The 24,665-nt window shown below is 35.1% G+C and overlaps 1 protein-coding gene across 3 annotated transcripts in view; it reads right to left on the bottom strand.

Annotated features, from left to right (window-relative positions):
• Positions 1 to 971: 971 nt before the first annotated feature.
• PCNX4 (pecanex 4) overlaps positions 972 to 24,665 on the bottom strand; it is a 37,012-nt gene continuing 13,318 nt past the window's right edge. The window contains exons 2-11 of one of the 3 annotated variants that reach the window (XM_019750779.3): positions 23,274 to 24,017; positions 17,801 to 17,980; positions 17,199 to 17,713; positions 16,843 to 16,943; positions 16,599 to 16,721; positions 13,806 to 14,166; positions 11,202 to 11,305; positions 7,157 to 8,190; positions 6,594 to 6,780; positions 972 to 2,037 (exon numbers count right to left, since the gene is read on the bottom strand). In XM_019750779.3, coding sequence (XP_019606338.3) covers positions 1,786 to 2,037; positions 6,594 to 6,780; positions 7,157 to 8,190; positions 11,202 to 11,305; positions 13,806 to 14,166; positions 16,599 to 16,721; positions 16,843 to 16,943; positions 17,199 to 17,713; positions 17,801 to 17,980; positions 23,274 to 23,962 — 3,546 coding nt within the window. In that variant the 5' untranslated portion in view covers positions 23,963 to 24,017 and the 3' untranslated portion in view covers positions 972 to 1,785. Of the gene's footprint in view, positions 2,038 to 4,555; positions 5,756 to 6,593; positions 6,781 to 7,156; positions 8,191 to 11,201; positions 11,306 to 13,805; positions 14,167 to 16,598; positions 16,722 to 16,842; positions 16,944 to 17,198; positions 17,714 to 17,800; positions 17,981 to 23,273; positions 24,018 to 24,665 lie in introns of those variants that run through there. The other 2 variants (XM_019750781.3, XM_074327408.2) reach the window with 2 other exon arrangements.

The following is a 24,665-nucleotide window of genomic DNA, read 5'->3' as shown; positions in this document are numbered from 1 at the left end:
ATTTAGAGGTCACGTAGAAAAGGAAAAGCAGCAAAGCTGCTTTTAGGCAGGGATATAGAAAACAAGGATGATATGGTGTCAGGGAAGGCCAAAAGGGGAAAAAAAGATGATTCAAGGAATGGTCAAAAACGTCAAATGCTACTTAGAGGACAAATAAGATGAGAATATAAAAGTAACTAGTTGGTTTGACAATATGAAGGTAAATAGTGACCTTAATAATTTTATTTGGGGGAACAGTAGAAATGGAATCCAGACTGGAATGGTTTGACAAGTGAATGAAAGATGAGGAAACTTGGCCATGTATGAAATAGACATGGGAATGGTTTGAGGAGCATGCAAGGTAAAGGGAAAGCATGGCTTGGCATTATGATAATGAAAATCTTTAAACAACTTAAAATGTCCATTATTTGTTATATCTATCAGTGTTACAGTCATTAAAACTGATAATTACAGAGTGTTTTTAGTATGAGAAAATGTTCATAGCAGACAAAAATACATAGAATTGTCCAGCTAGTAAATCTCAGTTGTATAAATCACAAGCCTAAGATCTGAACTCAGGTGTAACGCCAAAGCCTATCTTCTTAATAACTATATTGCTTCCCAAAAAATGACTACCATACAAATCTCATGAATTCATTAATTGAAAATTAGTCCAAAAAGTTTTTCCTTAAACATTGCTGGATTGAACTGTTCCACATACTAAATAAATGGAATAATAATAATAAAGATCTCATCAGTACATTTCAAATAATTTCCATCATTTTCGAAGAGGATGTATTACTGTATTCCCAACGTAGGAGCCTACTATAGATTTAATTGTAAATAAAGTAAGGGGTTGAAGAAATCCATGTCTCAAGTAATGCAGATTCATTCATTGTCCATCCTCCTTATAAGTACCTATAAAAAGTTCACATGCAGCTGGATAATGAAAATAAAATCCTAATGACATTATGAAAAAATTTTCTCCCATCTCTTTCTGCCTTTAGTTCAGATATCTGAAGACACTAGTAACTAGTAGTCCTATTGGGTAAGTCTTCAGAAGCAGTAAATTTAGTTGAAAAGGAATGCATAAGGAGCCAGATCTATGGAATGGCCTCTAGCAGTCATACTCAGACTGCTCTAATGTTGCTAATCCTGTGAGTTGAATGGTGAATGGGATAAATCCCTTTCCTTTCACATATATCAAAAGGATACTTGGAAAATATTTTATTGGAAAATTTTATTACATTTTTAAAAGGTTTTTGAATTATATGAAAAGAAAGTGAACAATTATATAAAAACAATCAGACCATGTTAAATGTTAAAATAAAACACCAGTTTGAAAATACTATAAAATTGTGTTTCAAATAAATATATATACATTAACCTTCAATACCATCCATTATCATTACTCAAAAACACTGATATGTATATCTTTTCAGTATGTGAAAATTACATAGCTGTTGACTTTTGTAAGGCAAGTCACCTGTCACACATTTAAGAAAGCATTAAAAAATTTATCTAATTTTATTAAATGTTTTATATTTACCAAAGCCTACCACAATCCATAGGGCACAAATATTGGCCAACAGTTCTAACTTTTATGTTGGACATAAAGTTTTTTTTAGTTTTTTTTTAACTATTAAGATAGCTAAGAGAATCAACTTTATAGAGCTGAGCTTTTCTCAGCATCTGACTTGCGGGAGAGAAGGAAGTTCAGTGAAGTTATGAGAAAGCACACTGTCACTCCTCTAGAATGAAAAAATAGACATTTGATGACAATACATTTACAAGTCAAAATGAGCTCTAATATAAATGTATACGGACAGGTTTTGAAGAATAAATTGGATATCCCAGGGGAGGATCAGCTGCTTGTACTGTAAGGTTTCTTAAAAGTAGTGGATGCGCCTGTATACTGTAACGTTCCTCATCATCGTTTGTGGCGTAAAGCAGTTCCCATGAAAGATTGGCCCACTGACCTCTAACAGCTTCAGTATTTAACTTCCCAACTTGGATCAATAATTCTTGAAGGGTAAGTACTCTCCCAGTGTAAACTCCCTTTAAAGTATAAAAGGGGTGGGGGAGGGGAGAAAAAAGATTATATTCAGGACTTTATATTTTATTTATAAATTTAGAAAATAATTCCATTGTATTGAGGCAAATTTAAACAGAAAGTGGTGTATTAAAATGTACACACGAGTTGCTTGTCTTCAGAATCAAGAATCACCTCTATTTCGTAACTCTGAATAAAGTATCAGAGGAAAAACACCCATATAGCCATTTCACTCAATGAACAAAACATCAAAATCTCACTACTTCTGTCCTTTCCTTTTCTATTCCTTCATCCCACCTGGCCTCAGTAATGCATAAGTCATAAGTACTAGTCAGTAGACAATCCACATAGGCTCTTTTTAAAAACAGCTTCACTGAGATTAATTCATGGTCCATACAATTTATTCATGCACAATGTACAATTCAACAGTTCTTTTTTGGTATGTTCAGATATGTACAACTATAACCAGTCAATTTTAGATTATTTTCAAGACCTCAAAAAGAAACCTTGTACTCTTTAGCTAATATACTCCTATACCTTCATTCCCCCAGTCCTAAACAACCAGTAATGTACTTTCCATAGATGTGCCTATTTTGGAAATTTCATAAATCATATAATATGTAGTTTTTTGTGACTGGCTTCTTTAACTTAGCATGTTTTCAACGTTCATTCATGTTGTGGCAAGAATCAGTACTTTGTCCCTTTTTATGGTCAAATATTAGTCCATTGTATGGATATACCACAATTTTAAAAAATCAGTTGATGGACAGTTAGGTTATGTCCTCTTTTCAGTAATTATGAATACTGCTGCTATAAACATCCACATACAAGTTTTAATGTGGTTCTGTGTTTTCATTTCTCTTAGGCATATACCTAAGAGTGAATAACAGTAACTCAGTCATATGGTAACACTATGTTTAATCATTTGAGGGACTGGCTGGGGACTACCTGGTAGGAGCTACAAAGCAATCCACAGTTGTTCACTGCCTGTACTAAACCTGGAGGCTCATGGGAGAGGCTACACTGTGAACTGAGGACTGCCGCCACCAGTACCGGGCCTGGAATAGCTTCGCAAAAAGCTAGGACACCCCAAGGCCTGCTGCCACCTGCTGGCTCCCATAAGTTTCAGCTGCTGATAAAGACTCATGTGGTAGGCATACTGGGTGAGGCAGGGTCTTCCAGTAGAGTGGGAAAAGTTGTGGTCACCAGGTTAATACAGATTCTGGTTTGGTGCCAGTGCTGAGCCTAGAGCTACTCAGCAAAAGTCTCAGAGCACATCTGAGGCCAACTGCTGCCCACATGGAGCCCATGAACTCTGATAGCTTTTCAAGGAAGAGTGCAATTGTGGGAAAGGGTAGATGATTGCTGAGAAAGGGCCTCCTGAGTTGGTGGAGTCGAGGAGGGCGGGGTCCCAATGAGTTAGCAGGATAGAGCAGCAGAGCTCACCAGACCAATCAGATTCAGATTTGGCCTGTGGGGCGGGCTAAACACAAGAAAGATGGCGTTCGCCTGCTGGGTGCACAGCTACATGGGAGGACCCCACATAGGGAAAACGGCGACCGTCCTCCAGCCTTCGCCTCAAAGCCACACACCTCAGTCTGACCCCCCCGCATGCCTCTGATGCCTCCTGAGTGACTGTCCCTCCGCTGGAGCTCAGGGTGAGTGCCTGAGAGCAAATGAGTCTTTGCATGGCCCCTTTAAAAGGATGGCTAGGTTTCCCGCTGCCTTCTTTTTCACCAGGTCGGTCAGAATCCCCACTGTTTTTCACAGCCAGATGTTGTAGGGGCTCCTCTTCCTCTACACCGGGCTGGGAAGTCTGGTGTGGGGCTTGGGTCGCTTGCCCTCTGGGGGGAACCTCCATGGCTGAGATATCCCTCCTGATTCTCAACCACCACACGGAGGTTTGAGGCCTGTTCTGTGTCTCTGCCTCTCCTATCAGTCTCGACGTGGCTGCTTCATATCCTTAATTATAAAACTTCTGTTCAGCCAGACTTCAGGTGGTTCTCCAGGTTGACTGTTCTCTAATCTAGTGTAATTTCAATGTGTTCACAGAAGGAAGCAGGCACGGTGTTTACCTATTCCACCATCTTGGATCTTTCTCTGTCTGTTCCCTTTTATTATTTTTCTTTCTCTTCTTTGGTTTGCATAATCTCTATTGATCTAGAATATTCTGGTTCACTAATTCTTTCTTATGCCAGTTGTTGCTTCCGTCTAGTGAATTTGTCATTTGGTTCTTTTTATTTTTTAAAAAATCATTTCTATCTGTATTGATATTCTTTTTCTATTTGATGTGAGATTGTCATACCTTCCTTTATTTTTAAATTGAGATACAATTGACATGTAACATTACATTAGTTTCAGGTATACAACATAATAATCTGATATTTGTATATATTATGCAATGATCACAGTAAGTCTAGTTAATATCCATCAGCACACTATTATAAATTTTTGTTTTGTCTTGTGATGAGAACTTTTAAGATCTACTCTCAGGAATTTTCAAATGTACAATGCAGTATTATTATTCATAGTCACCATGCTGTATATTACATCCCCAAGACTTATTTTGTAACTGGAAGCACATACCTTTTGACCATGTTCAACTATTTTGTCCACCCCCCAATCCACCTCTGGCAATCACCAATTTGTTCTCTGTATCTATGAGTTATTATTTTTAAAATTTTAGATTCCACATGTAAGTGAGATCATATGATGTTTGTCTTTCTCTGTCTTATTACACTTAGCATAATGTCCTCAAGGTCCATCCATGTTGTTGCACATGGCAAGATTTCCTTCTTTTTTATGGCAGACTAGTATTCTATTGTGTATGTGTGTGTGCATGTGTATAATGCATTTTCTTTATCCACTTATTCATCAATGGACACTTAGGTTGCTTTCCGTCTCCTGGCTATTGTAAATAATGTTGCAATGAAAATAGGGGTCCATAGATCTTTCAAGTTAGTGTTTTCATATCCTTTGGATAAATACCCATAAATGGATTTGCTTGATCATATGGTAATTCTATTTTTTATTTTCTGAGGACCCTCCATATTGTTTTCAGTAGTGGCTGCACCAATTAACATTCCCACTAATAATGCACAAGGGTTATATTTTTTTCATATCCTTGCCAATACTTGTCACTCTCATTTTGATGAGAATGTAACAGGTATGAGGCTCACTGTGGTTTTGATTTGTATTTCCCTGATGATTAGTGATGTTGAGCACCTTTTCCTGTATGTGTTGGCCATCTGTATGTATTCTTTGGAAGAATGTCTATTCAGATCCTCTGCCCATTTTTAAATTGGAAGGGTTGTTTTTGCTATTGAGTTGTATGAGTTCTTTATATCTGGTGTCAAATCCAAAATATCATCACCAAGACCTATGTCAAGGAGCTTACCATCTGTTTTCTTCTAGGAGTTTTATGGTTTCAGGTCATATGTACAAGTCTTTAATCCATTTTGAGTTAGTGTATTTGTTTGCTTCTCTGAGTGATACCTTTGCTTTAGTATATAAATGCTTGGTAGAGGGGGAGCAGTTACCTAAGGTCTTCTTGGCTTGCCCTCCCAGTATGGAAACTCCATCTTACAGATAGGCAAGGGTGATCAGGGCCTCAATATTATCAGTGGCAACATGTCCAGGTTAAAGCCTCTATCCAAAGAGTTGAGTTGGCCAGAAAGGAGTTCTTGACTACACATGCTCAGAACCTAGCCTCACAACAGGTACCTAAGAATAAGATGAGAAATGCTGAAGTCCTGCCTCTCTCAGAGAAACAGTTTTCCCAACTGGGAGGTAAGGAGAGAGGGAGCTGTATTCTTGGCCATACCAGTCTGAAAGTTTCTGTCTTACTGAAGTGGAAGAAAATGTGTCTTGATTCAAACACTACAACCTTTCACTGTACTTACTGGGTTTTAGTCAATTTTCTTGAATAAATGTTTCTTCATTTGCTAATGCTTTTAGGACCATTTCCAAGACTTTAAATGGTTGTTTTTTTAAAATAACTTTCATCATTTTCATTGGGGAGCACATCTGCAGAGCTTCTCAGGCTGTAATGCCAGATGTGGAACTCATAATAAGCTCATGACATTGAATCTTTCACACTGTGCACACTCGATGACATTTTAAATGCATGAGAACAAGTACTAAATCTTAAAAAAGCTATTCACTATTTGGAGTCTTTCTTAATTTTCACAGGTCAGTTATGCTTCAAATAAAGTATAGATATCAGCAAAAGAAATACTTTGGCACTTAAAAATTAATTTTTCTTCTAGGAGTCAAATCTAAAGTGATAATTCATACATTTAAATTTAGCATAGGAATACAATGCTTTTAGTCAAATAGCAAAATACATTTACTTGGTTATCTTATAGGTCAGTTATTGTATAATGGTTACACAACATTTTTAATTGGCTCCTATTAAATTTGTAAAAGTAAATAATTAGTCATTTTAGGATTGAACTGTTGACCATAAAATGATGATTATGAATGCCTTAAATCTAATTAATGTATTTATACATAGAATGTCATATCTCTATCACTTAGTTCAAACACTTTTTTAACTTACCATATTAGGATCATATCCCAGAGAAAATAAGCATGGTTTTTCTTGTAAAATTGCTTCCTTCCATTTTTCATCAGATACCAAACCAATGTACCAGTCACTTTCATATTCTTCAAGGCAGTTAGTCAGTTCTTGAAAGTCTTCTATTGGACCTAAACTTGCTTTATCAATCATTAATTTCAGGGTATACCTAAAAAAGGGAGAAAGATTTTAGAATTTTTTTATCAACTTTATAGAAGAAATAGATTTTGTTCAATCAATATTTTTAAGACATTAAACTGAAAAAATAAATACGTATTTCAGATAGAAAGGAAGAAATGATGGCATTTAAGTAAAGGAATCCACATGAAAAACAGGTTCTCCGCAGAAAGAAAACAAAAGGAGGTACAAATTAAAGTATATTCCTGATATAATCACAATACATACTAAGCATTTATTTTTTTCATTTTTACAAAAGTGATTATTTTTAAAAATTAGAAATGAAGGTGTATGTCCTTCTAGGTTACTTTAAAAAATCAACATTTTTCTGCCAATGTTACAACTTATATATAATCAAAATGAATTACCTGAAAGCTTTCAGTGCTAACTGAAACAGTTCTGGCTTTTCCGTCAGCCAATCCAAGGCAACAGACCAAGGCAAAACACCATTGTAAACTCTCAGTATATGACTAGGACTAGGGTCCGTATTATCTACTCCAAATAAACTAAAATAACAAGTCATTACTGCGCGAACATAAAGGTCTTTTAAAACTGTGTCCTTTGCAATTTCTTCCAGTACATTTGGGACATTGCCTTCCAAATGAAAACATTCCAACTGCCTTAAGACAAATTGATACCATTCTTCTGGAAATAATGAGCTCATCTCCCTCATTTTGGAATTAGGCAAACAGTTAGACATCCACTCTTCAGGTAAGCTTAACAAATGAGAATGAGAACACCTGAACTCCGTGAGAGGAATATACACCATGTCTTCCTGTTTTCCTTTGTCAACAGCAGGATATCCCAATAGAACTGCTTTGTAAACACTATTTTCAGGAACTTTGCCTGTAGAATGATCATCAACACTCTGTGATTCTACTGATCCTGGAATAGGCAAATTTATACTTTGCAAAACTTTCAACTGATCTTTTTCTTCCTTTCCTTTTTTGGTGGTTGGCTCATCACCAAAAATATCATCAGACCAGTTATTTGAAATTTCTGAATTTAAACTATCTGTGTCATCTGGGGATTGGGTTTGTGGTGAAGTATTCAAAGCAGGCAGGATTATTAGAGATGCTTTCCCTTTATTTTCAGTTTTGTGAACATTCTCTTGCATGTTGGACCTTCTGGAGCAGTACTGCACAAGTATCCACACAAGTACTTTAACAAGGTCACCTTTAAATTCTCTTAAATTATCATGAGAATCTATTATGCCAGATAGGACATTCTTCGCATCAGAATAGAGTTTCACAGGCAAAACAGTACAGGGTGTCAAGACATTTCCAAAGTGTTCATTAATAGAACATATTCTTGTATATTCTTGTTCAAAGGCATCTTCAAAAACTTCATCAACTCTTCGAGCTTCAGCAGTGTGACAGGATGTCTCTTGTAATTCTAACCCCTAAAGAGGAAATTAAAAAGTACTCAAGTTTATGATCACTTATTACACAAAGAAAAGCGATGAGTTTTGTAAATGTCCCTGGATTAGATTCTCAAAATAAAAATACAAAAAAATGTAAAAATTTTCTCTAGCTCAAGAGCTACACCTTAAGTCAAACTTAATGGCACTTAACATATCTGATGTTGGATACAGAGATAAAAAATAACCCCACTATTTCAAAAGAAATTATAGAAATTCCACTAGAAATTAACAAAACAATTTTATTGACTATGATCATAATTTTAAAAGACTGTATTTGTAGTCATCCTTATTAAAAACTTTTTTAAATGATAAAAAATTTTGGAGAAAAAGGTAAAATTGGAATTATATAATATGCCCAGCAGTTTAGTATCCTTTCCATCCTAGTTTATGTGAGAGCATTATTCTATTGTATGGATATGCATAGTTTTTTTACTATAATATAATAATAATAAAAATACAGATTTATGTATTTGATTATTGTCTGTTTCTACCAACTACAATGTAAACTCCATAAAGCATCTCTCTTTAGGTTATTACTATATCTGCAGTGCCTAAACCAGTTCTACATGGCACTTTGTAGCTATGCAAAAATATATGTTGAACAAAAGAATATTGTGAATATTCTTATATGAATTTTAAACACATTTTGATTATGGTCCTGGAAGGAATCACTTGAAGAGGATGTACCATGTCCCTATTTATTACTACTATTGTTTATTTATACATTTTTACAAAACTATCAGTGCCTTTAATAAAAGGTAATCCTGTCAGGTTGTATTACGATCCATGGAGAGGACATGAAATATGACATCAGAATCCATTTTAAATCATGGCTCTACCAGATACTAGTCCACAACCCTGAGTAGGTCACATAACCTCTCTGAGATTCCTTTTCCTTCTCTTTCAAAGAAAAATAATCCTGGCACACAGGGTTGTGAAGAGTAAAGTAAGCAATGAAAGTGCTTTGTAAACTTCAAGGCATTATATAAATGTTAGTAGATGGTATAGCTAAGCAAGCTTCTGTCCAAAAAAATTGAAAAGAAAGAAAAAAAGATTACTACCAAAAGGTATGTTTTTATACTACATATGTCAGGGAGCACAAAAGACCAATAAAAGGAACCACATTATTAGGTATTATAAGACCATACCACTTTAAAAATAGAACAATAAAAACATCCTCGAAATTTTACTTGATTTTTTTTGCCTTCTACTGGTACAGGTTAGACTAGAGCAGTGGTTTTCAAACTTTAGGTGAGTCAGAATCACTTGGAAGACTTGTTAAAACAAAGATTGGTGAGACCTCCCCCAGAGTAGGTCTGGGGTCCAAGAATTTCCATTTCTAACAAGTTCCCCAGGAGATATTAATATTACTAACCTGGGGAACTGCAATTTGAGAACCACTGGAGTAAAGGAATAGCTTTTTAGTCACCAGCAATTTTATCCAATCTGTGCTAAGACAAAAAATTCATTCATTCACTATTCATTCAGCAAACATTTATTAAGGCCCTATTATGTGCCAGGCTCTGTTTCAGGGGCTTAGATTATATACTCCAAATAAAAGCAAAGATCCTTAACCTTGTGAATTTACATTAGAGAGTAGAAGGACACAGGCAATCAAAAACAAAGCTAGTAAGTAAATTATATAATTTGTTAGAAAGTATAAGTGCTATGAAAATAAAGGAAAAGTAAAGCAAGGCAAGGAGGATTGGGAATGCTGGGTGGGAGGGTCATTTTAAATAGGATGGCCATAGACCTCATCGAAAGGTGACATTTGAGGAAAGACTTAAAGGTGGTGAAGGAGTTAGCTGTGTGGATTTGAAGAAAGAGTGTTCCAGGGAGAGGGAAGAGCCAGTAGGCTGGAGTAGAGTGAGAGGGTTAAAGTAGTAAATGAGCCCAAAGAGGAAAGAGGGAGCCTGGCCATTTAAGGCCTTGGGTTTTAGTCTGAGTGAAAGAAGAGATTCACTGTAGGGTTTTGAGTAGAGAAGCGGCACGATCTGACTTAGATTTTAAAGATCATTCTAGTTGAGAATAGACTATGGGGGGACACAGGTAGAAGCAGGAGATCAATTAGGAGGCTACTGCAATTATCCAGGGAAAGGATGAAGGTGGCTGAGACCAGGGTAGTGAGAAGGGGTTGGATATAGGCTATGGCTTAAAGGCAGAGCCAATAGGAATTCTTGTTGGATTGGATGTGGGGTAGAGAAGTAAACGAGGAATCAAATATCACTGGACTAAAGCCCAAAGTTTTTTGGGCTAAGGAACCAGAGGATGGCATTGTCACCAAGGACTGCTGGGGTCTAGGATTCTCTGATGTTAAGAGGTCAAGCAAAAGAATACGAACCACCAAAAGAGACCAAGGAGGATTTACCCGTGAAACAAGCGAAAAGAAGAGATCAATTGTGTCAAATGCTGCTGACAGGTCAAGTAAGACCGGGTCTGAGCATTGATCACTGGATTTAGCAATCTGACAGTCACTGGAGACCTTGACAAGAGCAGTTTTTGGTGGAGCAGTAGGCAGACAATAGGGTCAAAAAGGTAGAATACGTTGAAGAGAGAATGGAAGAAATAAAACTGGAGGTAATGATTTATAAGCAACTCTAATAAGGTATTTTCCTCTAAAAGGAAGGCGAAAAACAGGGCATAGCAGGTAGGGGCAGAGAGGTAAAATTGAGAATGCTTATATGAAATAGGAGTGAAAATACTATTACTGAGTCACACTTTTGAGATGTTTAACTAGATAGGGACAAAAAGAACAGGACTGGATGAAAAGAGGGAAGGTATATTTTGTTATTAGGCTCTATCACACAGCCAACACTAGTCTGTCCATCAATATGTGCATATTGAAATATGCTTTAAAAATCCCGAGGTGTTTTCACAGGTCATTAAAAATACTCTTTCAAATTGAGCTATTAAATGTTTGATGTGTACACAACATGTAAAATTTTACACACGTACTATAAAAATATTAGAGGTTTCAAATGCTCATTGACCTTAATGTTAATACAGCAGTAAGTATAGCCACGTTCTAGAATCATTATCCATATTAAACGATCCTGAAAACGGCCCAAATAATGAGACCCAGGTAAGAGGAGACCTAAAAGAAATTAAAAAAAAAAAAAGTAATTGTTCAAGGTTATTTTACTTTGTCATGTGAGTCTTCAAAATTGATAACACACTTGGAACTAATTCACAAGTCCTCTGACCCTCCCTTTGTATCAAGAATAGAAACAACTATTCATTGCATATCAGGAGGCATTAAATTAATTCTTTACAGGAGCAGTTGGAAGAAAAAAATCCACAGGTGATAATGCATAAGAAGTCAAGCACATATTTTCCAGACAAATATATTAGATCCTGCAATATAAAATCCTAAATACATGTTAAATATATTAGGAAAAGTATTAAATAACTGTATATAAAAGCGAACTTCACATTAATTATTTAAAACACTGTGGACATTTTTATATACATGTGTATAAAATGTTTTAATGGTGTTAAAAATTTACATAAAGTACTATCTACCACGCTGATCAAATTAAAATTTAGTTTTTCTCTCAACATTATATCTCAGATTTGTTCATGTCAACTGCAGTCATTCACGGTAACTGCACTGAGAACTCATTGTATGCTTCCAGTTGTTCACTATTTTAATAATGCTGCAGAAATCATCTTTGTGCAAGTTTGCTTGTACAGGAAAGAGTTAACATAGCAGAATCGACTGCTATCCTTTGAAAGGCCTGCTTACAAAGTCAGCTGTTGACTGGCATCTGAGAACTTGTACTTCAGGAGCATTCTCACCATGCTAACTGATAGAGCCTCTTGTGTCTAAACTGTTTGTGCAAACAATATAGTTTATACTGAACACTGGCTTTCCTTTTGGGAGTCTGGAATTTTGGTATGTGCTCAGCAGAGGGGGCCTACATGACCATCCCCCAATAAAAACCCTAGGCTCTGAGTCTCAAGCTTCCCTGATAGTCAACAGATCACACATTGTCACAACATGTTCCTGGAGAATTAAGCACAATTAAGCACATTCTGTGTGACTCCACTTGGGGGGGAGGGGATGCCTAGAAGTTTCCATCTAGTCTCTTTTATCTCATGTGACTTCTCCCTTTGCTGAGTTTGCTCTGTATCCTTTTGCTATAAAAATATCTTAGCTGTGAGTACAACTACTATATGTTGAATTCTGTGAGTCCTTCTACAAATCATAAAACCTAGGTAGGAATGGTCTTAGGGACCCCAAAACAGATGTGTAAGAGTTTCTCTAGAATTGGAATCACTGGATCATGGATTCTAAAAGTAGAATCCCTAGACCATGGGATATGTACACCTTTACTACAAGACTGCAAATTTACTCTTTAAGGTGGTTGTACAAATTTACATATTACTTTCCAGCAGGGTTTGGGAGTTCCTCTTCCCCATACCCTCATTAGTACTTGGTAATGTCAGACTTTTTACATTTTTGCCAATTAGATGCATGTAAAATGTTACCTCATTTTTTTCCCAGGAAATACTTTATAACACATTTCTTGGTTGAGTGTAATTGATTTGAAAATTAAGCATAATTTCTATTTTATTACTAAGTTTTATTTCATATGTGAATTTAACCTTACATGTATTTTTAAAAGTGGCATTAGCATTGTGTAATAAAGATTAATTGGAACTGGATAACAGTATAATAAGTATAGAATATTTCCTATAAGAAAAATAATTATTCATAAAAAATTATAATACAAAGATAAAGATTTTTATATATTATCTAACAAAATCATAGATAAATAGAAAAGTTCAACCCAAGTAAATATTTCATTCAAATTCTAATTTTAAATTGTTACTCTGCCTTGCATCAGTTTGCTAGGAAGTCATGAGACATTTCTAAAACACATTTCGGGCTAAGGCATATGGCAGGAGACAATACACTATTGTAATGCGCTTACGCCATTTCTAAAACCAACCTTAAGAAGTATAATATAGTTGAATTTGCAGTTAGCGTATGATGAAATTATAAAATTATAATTATCATATAATTAGTTCATTCTCATCAAAAATCTCACTAATTTGCATGGCATTTCATTTTGGGAGCCCACTGATCAATGACCAAAGCTTTTATGTTATCTTGTTCTGTAATCTTGTCAGACTGCTGAAGTTGCTATACAATAACTAATAAGATATGAACAAACTCCCTTAAGCTCTTCAATCTGATATTATATAAACCTAGTTTTCACTCTCTGTTTTAAGATATTGTATCTACTTGATATGAACTCATTATAAAATCATGGAAAATTTGGGAGATAACGTGTTTTCATGTTTCAATGGTGGGACTATAACCTGATTTTATTCAAGAAAATGTTTTCTAAAAATTGTCAAATCGCCTTAATGAAATTTTCCCTTAGTATTTTTCTTTTATAACTTCATTTATATCAAAATAAAGAGCAGGAGATATACTTCTATTTCACATTTAGTCTTTCTGCCTACAATCAAAGTATTAGAATCTTTAAAATGCTTGGATCAAAAAAGGCTATTTCTGTGGGTTCATTTTTTTGTACTTTAAATACGTTAGTGAGGATTTCTTAAGCACAAACCCATTTACTTACCTAAACTTCCAGCTACCATTGCAGATTGCAGTGCAGTGGTCAAACCTGGGACCATCTGGTAGTAGTAGACAGTATCTGCACACACGCAGGCTGCAGTGCCCACTACTCCTGGCCAACTCTGAGTAGGTCGGGGAAACCCCACCAAGAACAAAGGAAGGGTGAAGAGGGGGAGTAAAGGAGAAGAGAGTAGTGTAGAAAAAGCTATGACGACCAACACGAAGGGAGAGAAGACAATGTTGAGTATACATAAAGTGGTGGTTGATTTTCTACGGGTTTTCTCCATCCATGATGCCAAAAGTACAGTCACAGCAAACTGTAATTTAGAGATGAATTGAATCAGACGATCATGGATGATACCAACCTGTGGAGACATAAAATTGTTTTTATTCTTAAAGAATCTTTTTTATTCTTAAATATGATCTTTTTTTCTTATTCTCTCTTCATTTCATGAATTTTCAAGATCATAAAAGGAAAACTGTGTAATTTTATTATTGCCTCAATATTTTTGAGGAAATAACCTTTGAGATTCTTTGCTATAATTTTCTCCAACTTCACAATTAATAAATGAGACCACCTTTATCAAAGTTTGGGCTTCCTTAAAAAAAAAAAAGTAGTACAAAGAGAGCTCACAGAGTGTTATCTGTACCTTAAGATTGACTAAGCTTCATATGACATGCTTGCTAAGTCATGAGGGCTAAAAGTGGTAAATAATTAAGCAACTACCCTTAATTTATCCCTATTTTAGAGAGTATTTTACAGATTAAGAAAGAGAAGTCATGCCATAAGACAAACCTCAATAGATTGAAATCATACTAAGTATGTTCATATAAATCATGTACAGTATGTTTTTCACCCAAAATAGAATTAAATCAACAATAGAAAGAAATTTGAACATTAAAAAGACATATTCCTAAATAAACAATGGGTCAAAGAAAACAAATCACAAGATAAACAAGAAAATAGTTTGAGATGATGAAACAAAAACACAACATACCAAAACTTGTGATACAGCTAAAACAGTGCTCAGAAGGAAATTTATAGCTTTAAATGCCTACATTAAAAGAGAAGAAAGATCTTAATAACCTAATCTCCCACCTTAAGGAAACTGGAGAAATAAGAAAACAAAGAGCAAACTAAAACTCAAGTGAGCAGAAGGAAGGAAATAATAAATAAAGATTAAAGTGGAAATTAATAAAATAGAGAATAGAAAAACTGAGAAAAGCAATGAAACCAAAAACTGTTTATTTGAGATCAAAAAAACTGACAAGTGTTTAGCTAGATCTACCAAGAAAAAAAAGAGAAGACTCAAATTAATTAAATCAAGAAAGAAAGATGTAACATTAACATCTTACAGAAAAAAATAAAAAGGATTATAAGAGAATACCATGAGCAACCATATGCAAATAAATTAAATCACTTAGATAAGCCTGACAAGTTTCCAAAAAGACATAAATTACTGAAACCAACTCAAGAAACAGAAAATCAGGATAGACCTATAACAAGTAAAGAAATTGAGTTAGTAATTTAAAAGCTACCCATACAGAAAAGTTGAGGCTCAGATGGCTTTCATGCTACAAAATATTTATGATACATACTGAATACTGCAAAACATTTAAGAATAATTAATATGAAATTCCCAAATCATTTTATGAGGTCAGTGCTATTATAATATCTAAACCATAAACCAAAGACATGACAAGAAAAGCTATATATATATATCTTGTCATACACACACAAACACAGATATGTATATATCTCACATAAAAACGCTCAATAAAATACTAGCCAGCCAAATCCTGCAACACATAAACAGGATTATACAGCATGACAAAGTGAGATTTATTCCAGTAATGCAAAGTTGGTTTAATAACCAAAAATCTATGTATTATACTATGTTAATAGATTAAAGGACCCAAACCACATGACCATTTCAACAGACACAGAAAAAGCACTTGACAAAATCCAACGATCTTCATGATAAAGACTTAACTAGGAATAGAATGAAATTTCTTCAACTCGATAAAGAGTATGTATGAAAAACCAATAGTTGATATATTTAATGGTAAAAGACTGACATCAACTTAATGGCGAAAGACTGGTTGCTTTCCTCATAGGATGTCCATTCTTACCTTTTCTATTCAGCATTATACTAGAGGTCCTAGCCAGGGCAATTAGGTAAGAAAAATAAATGGAAGACATATAGGTTGGAAAGAAAGAAGTGAAACTACCTTTACTATTTCTAATTTGCAGATGACATAATCTTATATACAGGAACATCCTAAGAAACCTAAAAATCTATTAGAATTAATAAAGGAGTGTAGTGGGATTTCAGGATACAAGATTAATATTTTAAAAATCAATTGTATTCTATACCATAGCAATAAACAGGCCAAGAAAATGAGTTAAGGAACAATACCATTTATAACATCAGGAAGAATATAATAAGAAAGAATAAAATACTGATACATGCTACAATATGGGTGAACCTTGAAAACAGATAAGTGAGAAGCCAGATGTAAAAGACTACATAATTCCATTCATGTGAAATGCCCAAAACAAGCAAATCCACAGAGACAGAAAGTAGTAGATTAATGGCTGCTGGGGCTGGATGGGATGGAGAGTAGGAATGGGGAATGACTACTAATGCATATGAGATATCTTTTTGGGGTGTTAAAATTTTTCTAAATTAGATTGTGAAATTCTGAATATATACCACTGAACTACACACTTTAAGTGCGTAAGATTATGGTACATGAAATACATCTCAATGAAGCTGCTAAAAAAGACATTTACCAGTAAGAGTCTGATTCCTGTATCCAGGCTTCTGTTCCACCATACATCTGTACTGGAGGTCAACAAGTGCACTGCTGATACAATGACTGTCTCCAATAAAGCATTTTCTGTATTCTGCCATACCTGCCATACACAAATTACCTACTTTATTAAGTAGAATTTGATAATCTAGATAAACAGAGTAAACAAAAGCACAATTAAATTTAGGAATAGGAAAATATTCTTAAATGCATGTTAGGATTACCATTCTAAAAGCTCTTGTGAATCCAATGGAGACAGACACAGAGTGCAGCCCTTGTAAGGAACTGTCCAGTGAAAGAAATGCTATCATAGCAAAAGGTGACACTAAGACAAACAGAAAAAGACAAATCTAATTAAGGCAAAGTAACCCCTTCTATAATATTTTATTTTGGCCAATATGAGGTTTTATTAATGTACATTTAAGCAAGTAACTAAAAACAAAAAATCCTAATAAACGAACAAACCAAACCATAAAAGAATAAACACTGTATGAAGTATAGTATTACACAAATGTGGGAATTTCATATTTCTGTACACTTCACAGATATAACACAAGGTTAGTAGATTTTACCTTCCTACCTAGATTTAGCAAAATCCGTCTGACAACACCAATCTTCATGAGCCTTGCTTGCTTCTCTAAGAATAATGTCACAGTTTGCACATCCTTTGGATAGAAAGGGTTTCGGAAAATTCCAAAGATATAGACACTCTGAATTTCTCTAAGTATCCATAGTGTTATAAGTAATACCATCAAAATATAGCCAACAATAGCTTGGGGACTGTTTTTAGAAATCTGTGAGCAACAAGCAAAGTGATGCAGCAAAATACTTTCTAAGAGAGCCAAGACTAATATCATGATGTAGAAAAGGCATTCCTTCCAAGTAAGTTGTTTTTCTGAACCACTGGGTAAGGCCTTAGATTTGGTTCCAACTCTGTGTCTGGTTACACTGCGTTTGAAGACAAAACCCATCTCACTTAGGTTAAGACTTAGTAGGAACCCAAGTCCAGTCATGAAAAGAACCACTCCAACAGAACTGGGAATGAAATATGACGTTATAGCCGTTCCAGCAGAAACGATGAACATTATTAATAACCTGCAGAGAAGAAAGAAAATTTGCTTGAAAAGAAAAAAAATTCTTTATGAATACATTACGTATAACTTAAATATTTGAAATAATTACCGTGGATGGGTTGACATAGATGAGCCTCCAAGGCCAAACTCTAAAACCTGCTCCATTGCCCATAAGAAAAGTGCATCGGGCGGGGGCAGAGTGCCGAGTGCCCACAGAAAAGGTAAAAATATAAACAGAATGTGTAAAATCTGATTCATTTGTTCTAGAGCTGGTACATTTACCATAAACCTGCAGGAAAAAGAAAACAATTACATCATAAGAAATAATATATATAAGAGGATCTTCCCAGGAAAAACAAAACAACACATATACCCCCCACCCCCACCCCACCCCACACACCATCCCCCTAAAAAGGACATTTACAGAAAGGTCCTAGTCCCAACTTACAAGAGCTCAACACACATAAATTGTGATTATTGTCCTTCCCCTATACCAGGAACTACCCCTACTCAGTTGTGTCTAATTTTAACACTTAGAGAATATGTGGATTCAAATGTGGAAAGAAGGAAGATGCAATTAAAAATACTTTTCTAAGTAAAATTGAATTTAGGAATCTGTAAAACCAAACTGAGCCCAGAGAAAAGGTATTTCTCCCTTAAATGTCTAAACTACATTGGCTGAAATTCTACCAATGATGCTTTAGAGTATAAAATTTTTAAATGTAAAATTGCAAGTAACTTGAGAAAGCCAACACCTTACTGCTGTTCACACATTAGTAGCTAGCAATGACAGGAAGCTCTTCCCTTTTTCCTTCTCTCTCCTACACTGTCTTGCTCCCATGTTCCAGAATTTGAAGTCTGTATAGATAATATCAGAAGTTAGCAACCTTAGAGTTGAATGTGTGTCTGTGGGTTTGTCTGGAAACTTAACTATTAGTAGCACTTATAATATTGTTTCTATTTTGTACATACAGTGGTAGGGACACAATTTCAAAAATTAGAGATGGCATCTCTTAAGTAAACAAACTGGTTCTTGACTCAACACTGACCAGTTAAATGTAACATCATTAAATGACTTTAAATAATTTAATAAGAGAAGAATAAACATTGCCAATACGTTACTAATTTTTTGGAATGAGGCTAACCAAATACCTTGTCTGGAAACTAACAATGTCATAGTACTTATGGAGTTCAAGAGGTAACTTTCAAAAGAGAAAACTAAATCTCAACAAAATTTATAGCATAATTGTACTTGAATACCTGAGCTGCTAGACATCAAAGTCAAGGAGAAAGGCGACTTCTGTAATAACATACTTAAGTGTATGTTAACAGTCCAGAAGCAAATGTATAGCAAGTATGGATATAATAATGACATAATGTGTTTGCTCACACACACACCAGGACTATGCCAGCTAATGCGCTGTCTCATAATGTATGTCCTTCAAATTTTTATAAGCAGAGAATTAGTGCACACAAGGTTAACAATGTGATGCTAAATTAGAAGACAATACTTTCTGTAGTATGGTTTTAAAATAAAATTCATTTCTTTCTGTGAAGAAAACACTGAAGAAGCAAAGAAAATCAAATCACACACAATAAGCCACAGGAGGTCAAGGAAAACATGCAGATTTGTATAGCTTTTTTTCTTTTTAAAGACAACACTTCTCTTGTTAACATATTCAAGGATAAGATAATTTGTGTAAAAATAATGTACTCAAGAAATATTTTACCCACATTCCATTTACTACCCAAATATTTTTGTTCTTAACGTAAATGATAAGCAATGGCACAGAAAAATATTTATATCCCAGGATATCATAAATAAATATAAGGATCTGTAACTGAAGTAACCAAACACTGGTTACTTTCCTGAGTATATTACTCAGCACAATAGATGATTATTGTGGTTAATTCTTTTATATAAAAAAAATGTTTAACTTCTAATGTTTCTGATATAACAGGAACTTTGTACAGCAAAAAATCTAAGCCCTCAAGAAAAAACACTTTGTTTTGAATAGAATACCCATAAAGGTATTTCAACTTCTACACACTTGCTATGATCCACATGCCCAGAAAAAAAGATATTTTTTTTATAGTGGTTAAGATGATGTAAATATGCATCATCCATTCAAACAATTCCTTAGAGTCTATGAACAAAGCATCGTAGATTTAACACTCATCTTTGATAAAACTGCACTGAAAAGTCATTTAAGTTATTGACATACAACTGTACTGGGTAGAATAAAGAATGGGAAAAGAGAAAAAAATGACAACACTGTGGAACTCATCTCTTCAATGTTCACATTCTCTGAAATAAAATTAAAACACAATTTGATATATTTGACAACTGTCCAAATTTGAAGTACACATATTTCATATATTATCTATCTGCAGTATCATACCTACTGTATAAAGATCATTTTGATTCTTTATTAATTTGTTAATCAGAAGCTAAACATTTTCTAAAAGTGAAGTGTGAGGTAATTTTTCTACACAAAAATGTCATTTGAAAAAGTAGATTTGAATACTGCTTTTGTCTTTTTACAGTTAAAATTTTTCTTTGTAATTATCAAACTGTATATTAAATCCAACTACAATGTAGTAAAAACATTTTATGCTCTTTTATTTAGAAATGAGTACTGCATAAAGTCAAGGTAACCAAATTTTAAATTAGCTATCTGAGATTTTCTTTTAATGAAGAACCTAGGGCATCATTTTACATGCAAAGATGTATTATAGCAGGTATATAATTTCTGATTTCAGAAAAGGCACAGTCATATAGTAACTTAATCTGTATTCTGAAAATAATAATCCTATAAACTTAAATCATTTAAAAGAGGTCAAATGTATATACATACATTTAAACTCAACTTTATTGCTAAATTTTCAAAATCAACCATTTAACTAATATATTTTATAGTTAGTAAATGGTAGTGGTACTAAGAAACCAATATAAATGAATTTCTCATAAAGTAATTCTCCCCTTGCACATTAAATTAAATTAGGGGAAGAACTACAAGGGTATTATAGTGTCCAATGGTCTGTAAATGTAGCACAATGAGAGGAGACTAAGAATTAAGGAACAGCAGACACCTAAGAATAGGTCAGTTTCAGTACACAAACTGGCTAAATATTTTGAAATGCCTTGTTTTATTTTGGGCTGCCATAACAAAATACCAGAGACTAGGAGGCTCAAACAATAGAAATTTCTCCCAGGTCTGGGAGCAGAAAGTATGAGATAAGAGTGCCTTCATGGTGGGTTTCTAGTGAGAACTGTCTTCCTGGCTTGCAGACGGCCAGCTTCTCAGTGCATCCTCACAAGGCAGAAGGATAAGGGTCTCTGGTGTCACTCCTTAAAAGGGCTCTAATCCTTTCAGACTCGGGCCAACCTGATGACCTAATCACCTCCCAAAGGCCCCATCTCCAAACACCATCACATTCGGGGCTAGGGCTTCAACACATGAATGAGGGGACACATATATTCAGTCTTTAACATTCCGCCTGGTCTCCCAAATTCATGTTCTTCTTATATGCAAAATACATTAATTCCATCCCAAGAGCCCCAAAAGTCTTAACTCATTCCAGCATCAGTTCTAACATCCAAAGTTCCATCTAAATCAGATATAGGTAAGACTTAAGGTACCATTTATCCTCAGGCAAAATTCCTCTCCAGCTGTGAACCTATGAAATCAGACAAGTTATAATATTTACTTCCAAAATATAATGGTGGGACAGGCATAGGATAGTCTTATTTTAAAAGGAGAAGCAGGAATGAAGGAAAGGATGATGGGGTCCAAATCCCATTTGCTCTTAAGGCTGGAGAATGATCCTCTTCGGTTCTATCCTCTGCCCCTTAGGCCCCCAGAATGGCAACATCCCCCAAACAGCTCTAGTTGGGCGCCCTACCCCCATGGCTCTGCAGGGCTGTACCAGCCCAAGGCTTCTAGCAGTGGCCTTCTAGTTTGTGAAACTGAGGCAGTAGTCCTGATAATCTCTGAATTACTTTTGGGATCATTTTTCCCTCTTCTTAAAGAACAGTGTACGTTTACAGCCAAATAGGTCTATCATCCCCACCCTGCCAAATCTAACAACCTTTATTCATTTCATCTTACCTCAGTCCCCTTTAGTTCAAACTGGCAGTGTTTCTACTCATGTAATCCCATAAACTCTTTGTCTGGTAGATCCAGCCACATCCTTGGTATTCTCTTTAGAACATGCTTTCTCATTTTTTGCAATATGAATAGGCCCAAAATTTTCCAAATCTTCATGTTCTGGTTCCTTTTTGCTTAGCAATTCCTTCAATCTATCTCTCTCTTTTTGTATTTTACTATAAGCAGTTAGGAGGAATCAAGCCGTTCCTTCACCACTTTGCTTATTTTGCTTATTTTATCAGATATATATCCAATTTTATCACTCTCAAGTTCTACCCTCCACAAAGCATCAGAAAATGGTATATCCAAGTTATTTGCCACAAGGGTTGCCCTTCCTCCAGTTTCTAATAACATGTTCTCATTTGTGTCTGAGACTTCACCAGAATTGCCTTAATGTTCATATTTCTAGCATGTACCTCAAAACTTTTCTATCCTCCACCTACTACCCAGTTCCAAAGCTGCTTCTACACTTTTAGGGTATTTGTTACAGGAGCATCCTCACCTCTTGGTATGACAGTCTTAGTCAGCTTGATCTGTCATAACAAAATACTGCAGACTGGGTGGCTTAAATAACATAAATTTATTCCTCACAGTTCTGGAGGCCTGAAGCCTGTGATCACAGTGGCATTATGGTTAGGTTCTGGTGAGAACTCTCCTTCTGGCTTGTAGCCAGCCAGCTTCTCAATGTACCCTCATATGGCGGCAGGACAGAGTTCAAGCTCTTTGGTATCTCTTCTTATAAAGGCACTAATCCCATCAGACCAGGGCCCCACCCTCCTTATCCTAATCACCTCCCAAAGACCCCATCTCCAAATACCATCACATGGGGGGTTAGAGCTTTAAACATATGGGAACACAAACATTCAGTCTGTAACATGACAGTACATTTCTACCTAGACACTAAACTGAAAGAGAAAGCTGCAATCTAAAGAAACAGGGAAAGAAAAGTCAGATTTAGAAAAGACAAGCAAAAGGGTTTATCAAACAATTTTGTAAATAATTTTCTATATAGTTATATAACAAAATTAGAAATAAATTATTCATCTTAAATTCATTCAATCTGTACATAATATTTATATATATACATTTTAAATTCATTTTCTCCTCACAAAGTTCCATCTCTTCATAGGCTTCAGTCAGGCTACCTTACAGATTCATTGCTCCTTATTTAAGTGAAACACAGGACTGAAATTTTGCTTATTTTATCTTATAAAGGGTTTATTTTTTACTCTTCAATAAGATTTAATTACTGCTTTAGTATTATGTTTAACAGAGATTCGTCCTAAGAGATTAATCATCAAAACAACCTATCCCCCAATGGTTTGGTCATGATGACTTCCAATTCACAGATTCATTTTTTAAAAATACTATGGCTCTTATTATATATGCTTAAAAACAAAGCAAGTTATTTCATATTTGATAGCTCATTACCTGTGTGCAAGATCTACAGAAACAAAGAAAAAAATATAAAGAGGTCTCATAAGAGGAGTGATTTCATAAGTATCCTGGGTTTGGAAAGTTGCAGTCTCTATAGCCGTATTTACAATTAATGAATATTCTCCCGTACATAATGTCATCCATCCAAAAAAAACCAGTACAACAGTGCCTCCTGCACTGCCATACAGCAAGGTTATTCTCTTCGGGAGCAGATACCACGTTCCAAAACCACACACTAACCCAGCAAGAACAGAATGAAAAACCGTATTGGTTATATATTTCTTGCCAGGAATTAGAAATTTGATAGTCTCAGCACCAGCACAACTTGTAAATTCATGTTCATCTTCCTCTGCTAAGATATCTGTGGTTAGTATTCTTTCTACCATCACCGATTTGTTTCTGGCATATAAACTTGTGAACTGGATGACAAATGCCGTGAGAAGCATTAGTCCACCTGAGAGAGCTGCTGTGTAATAATCTTCCAGGATGTCTAACTGGTACAAAAGAGTTCCTATTCCACCCAAAGCGCATGGCATCAGAAAAAGGATAATCTGATTAACATAGATGTAAGGAGGGGCACAATAGCCTAATTTGAGCCGCGGGCCTCCAAGAACAGTCTGTGGAAAGCGCTTCAGAAAGAAGTCCTTTTTGTAATCATTCAGCAGAGGCACATCTGGACTCATCCTTTTCGCTCAGGATTATTCTGAAAGCACATCCTTTTCTGTAACACAGCGCTCTCTAAAAAACAAAGGAAAAAAGTCATTATTTGAAAATGTCATACTTCAAACATGGCGGGGTGGGGAACCCCACATTTCTATTTTATCTCCTTAGTTCCTTCAAGGGCAGGACTTACAACTTTACTTCTCTAGCTCCTCCCCATTACTTGACACATACTTGACACTAAACAAAGAGCTGCTAAATTGTTTTTTATTTGAAAAAAAAAGTATATCCATTATTAAGTTATCGAGAACTTAATCTTTGGAAGTAGATTTTAAGTTAACTCATATTTTTAGATTTTGAAGACAAAGTTCAAAAACCAATACTTTCAACTCACACTGCCAGTGGTTTAACATTTCCTGAGAACTTTTGTTGTTTAACTTTTTCCTCTACTATGTGGTTCAGCAAACTTTTTCTGTAAAGGGCCAAAAGTAAATATTTCAGGCTTTGTGGACCATGTGGTCTCTGTTACAATGACTCAACTCTGCTGTTGAAGCAGAAAAGCAGCCATAGATAATACATACATAAATGGATATAAGTGGTTGTGTCCCAATAAAACTTTACAGTTACCCAAACAGGCTGTGGACCAGATGTAGCCTGTAGGTCATAGTTTACTAACCCCTGGCCTAGAAAATAGGGATATTCTCTATAATTCCCTTGAATTACAAT

Source organism: Rhinolophus sinicus, chromosome 3 (assembly GCF_057876585.1).
Source record: "Rhinolophus sinicus isolate RSI-liver-muscle chromosome 3, RSI-T2T, whole genome shotgun sequence".
Classification (NCBI taxonomy): Eukaryota; Metazoa; Chordata; class Mammalia; order Chiroptera; family Rhinolophidae; genus Rhinolophus; species Rhinolophus sinicus.
Note: the sequence above shows the minus strand (reverse complement) of the source record. Positions and strands in the feature narration are given on the sequence as shown.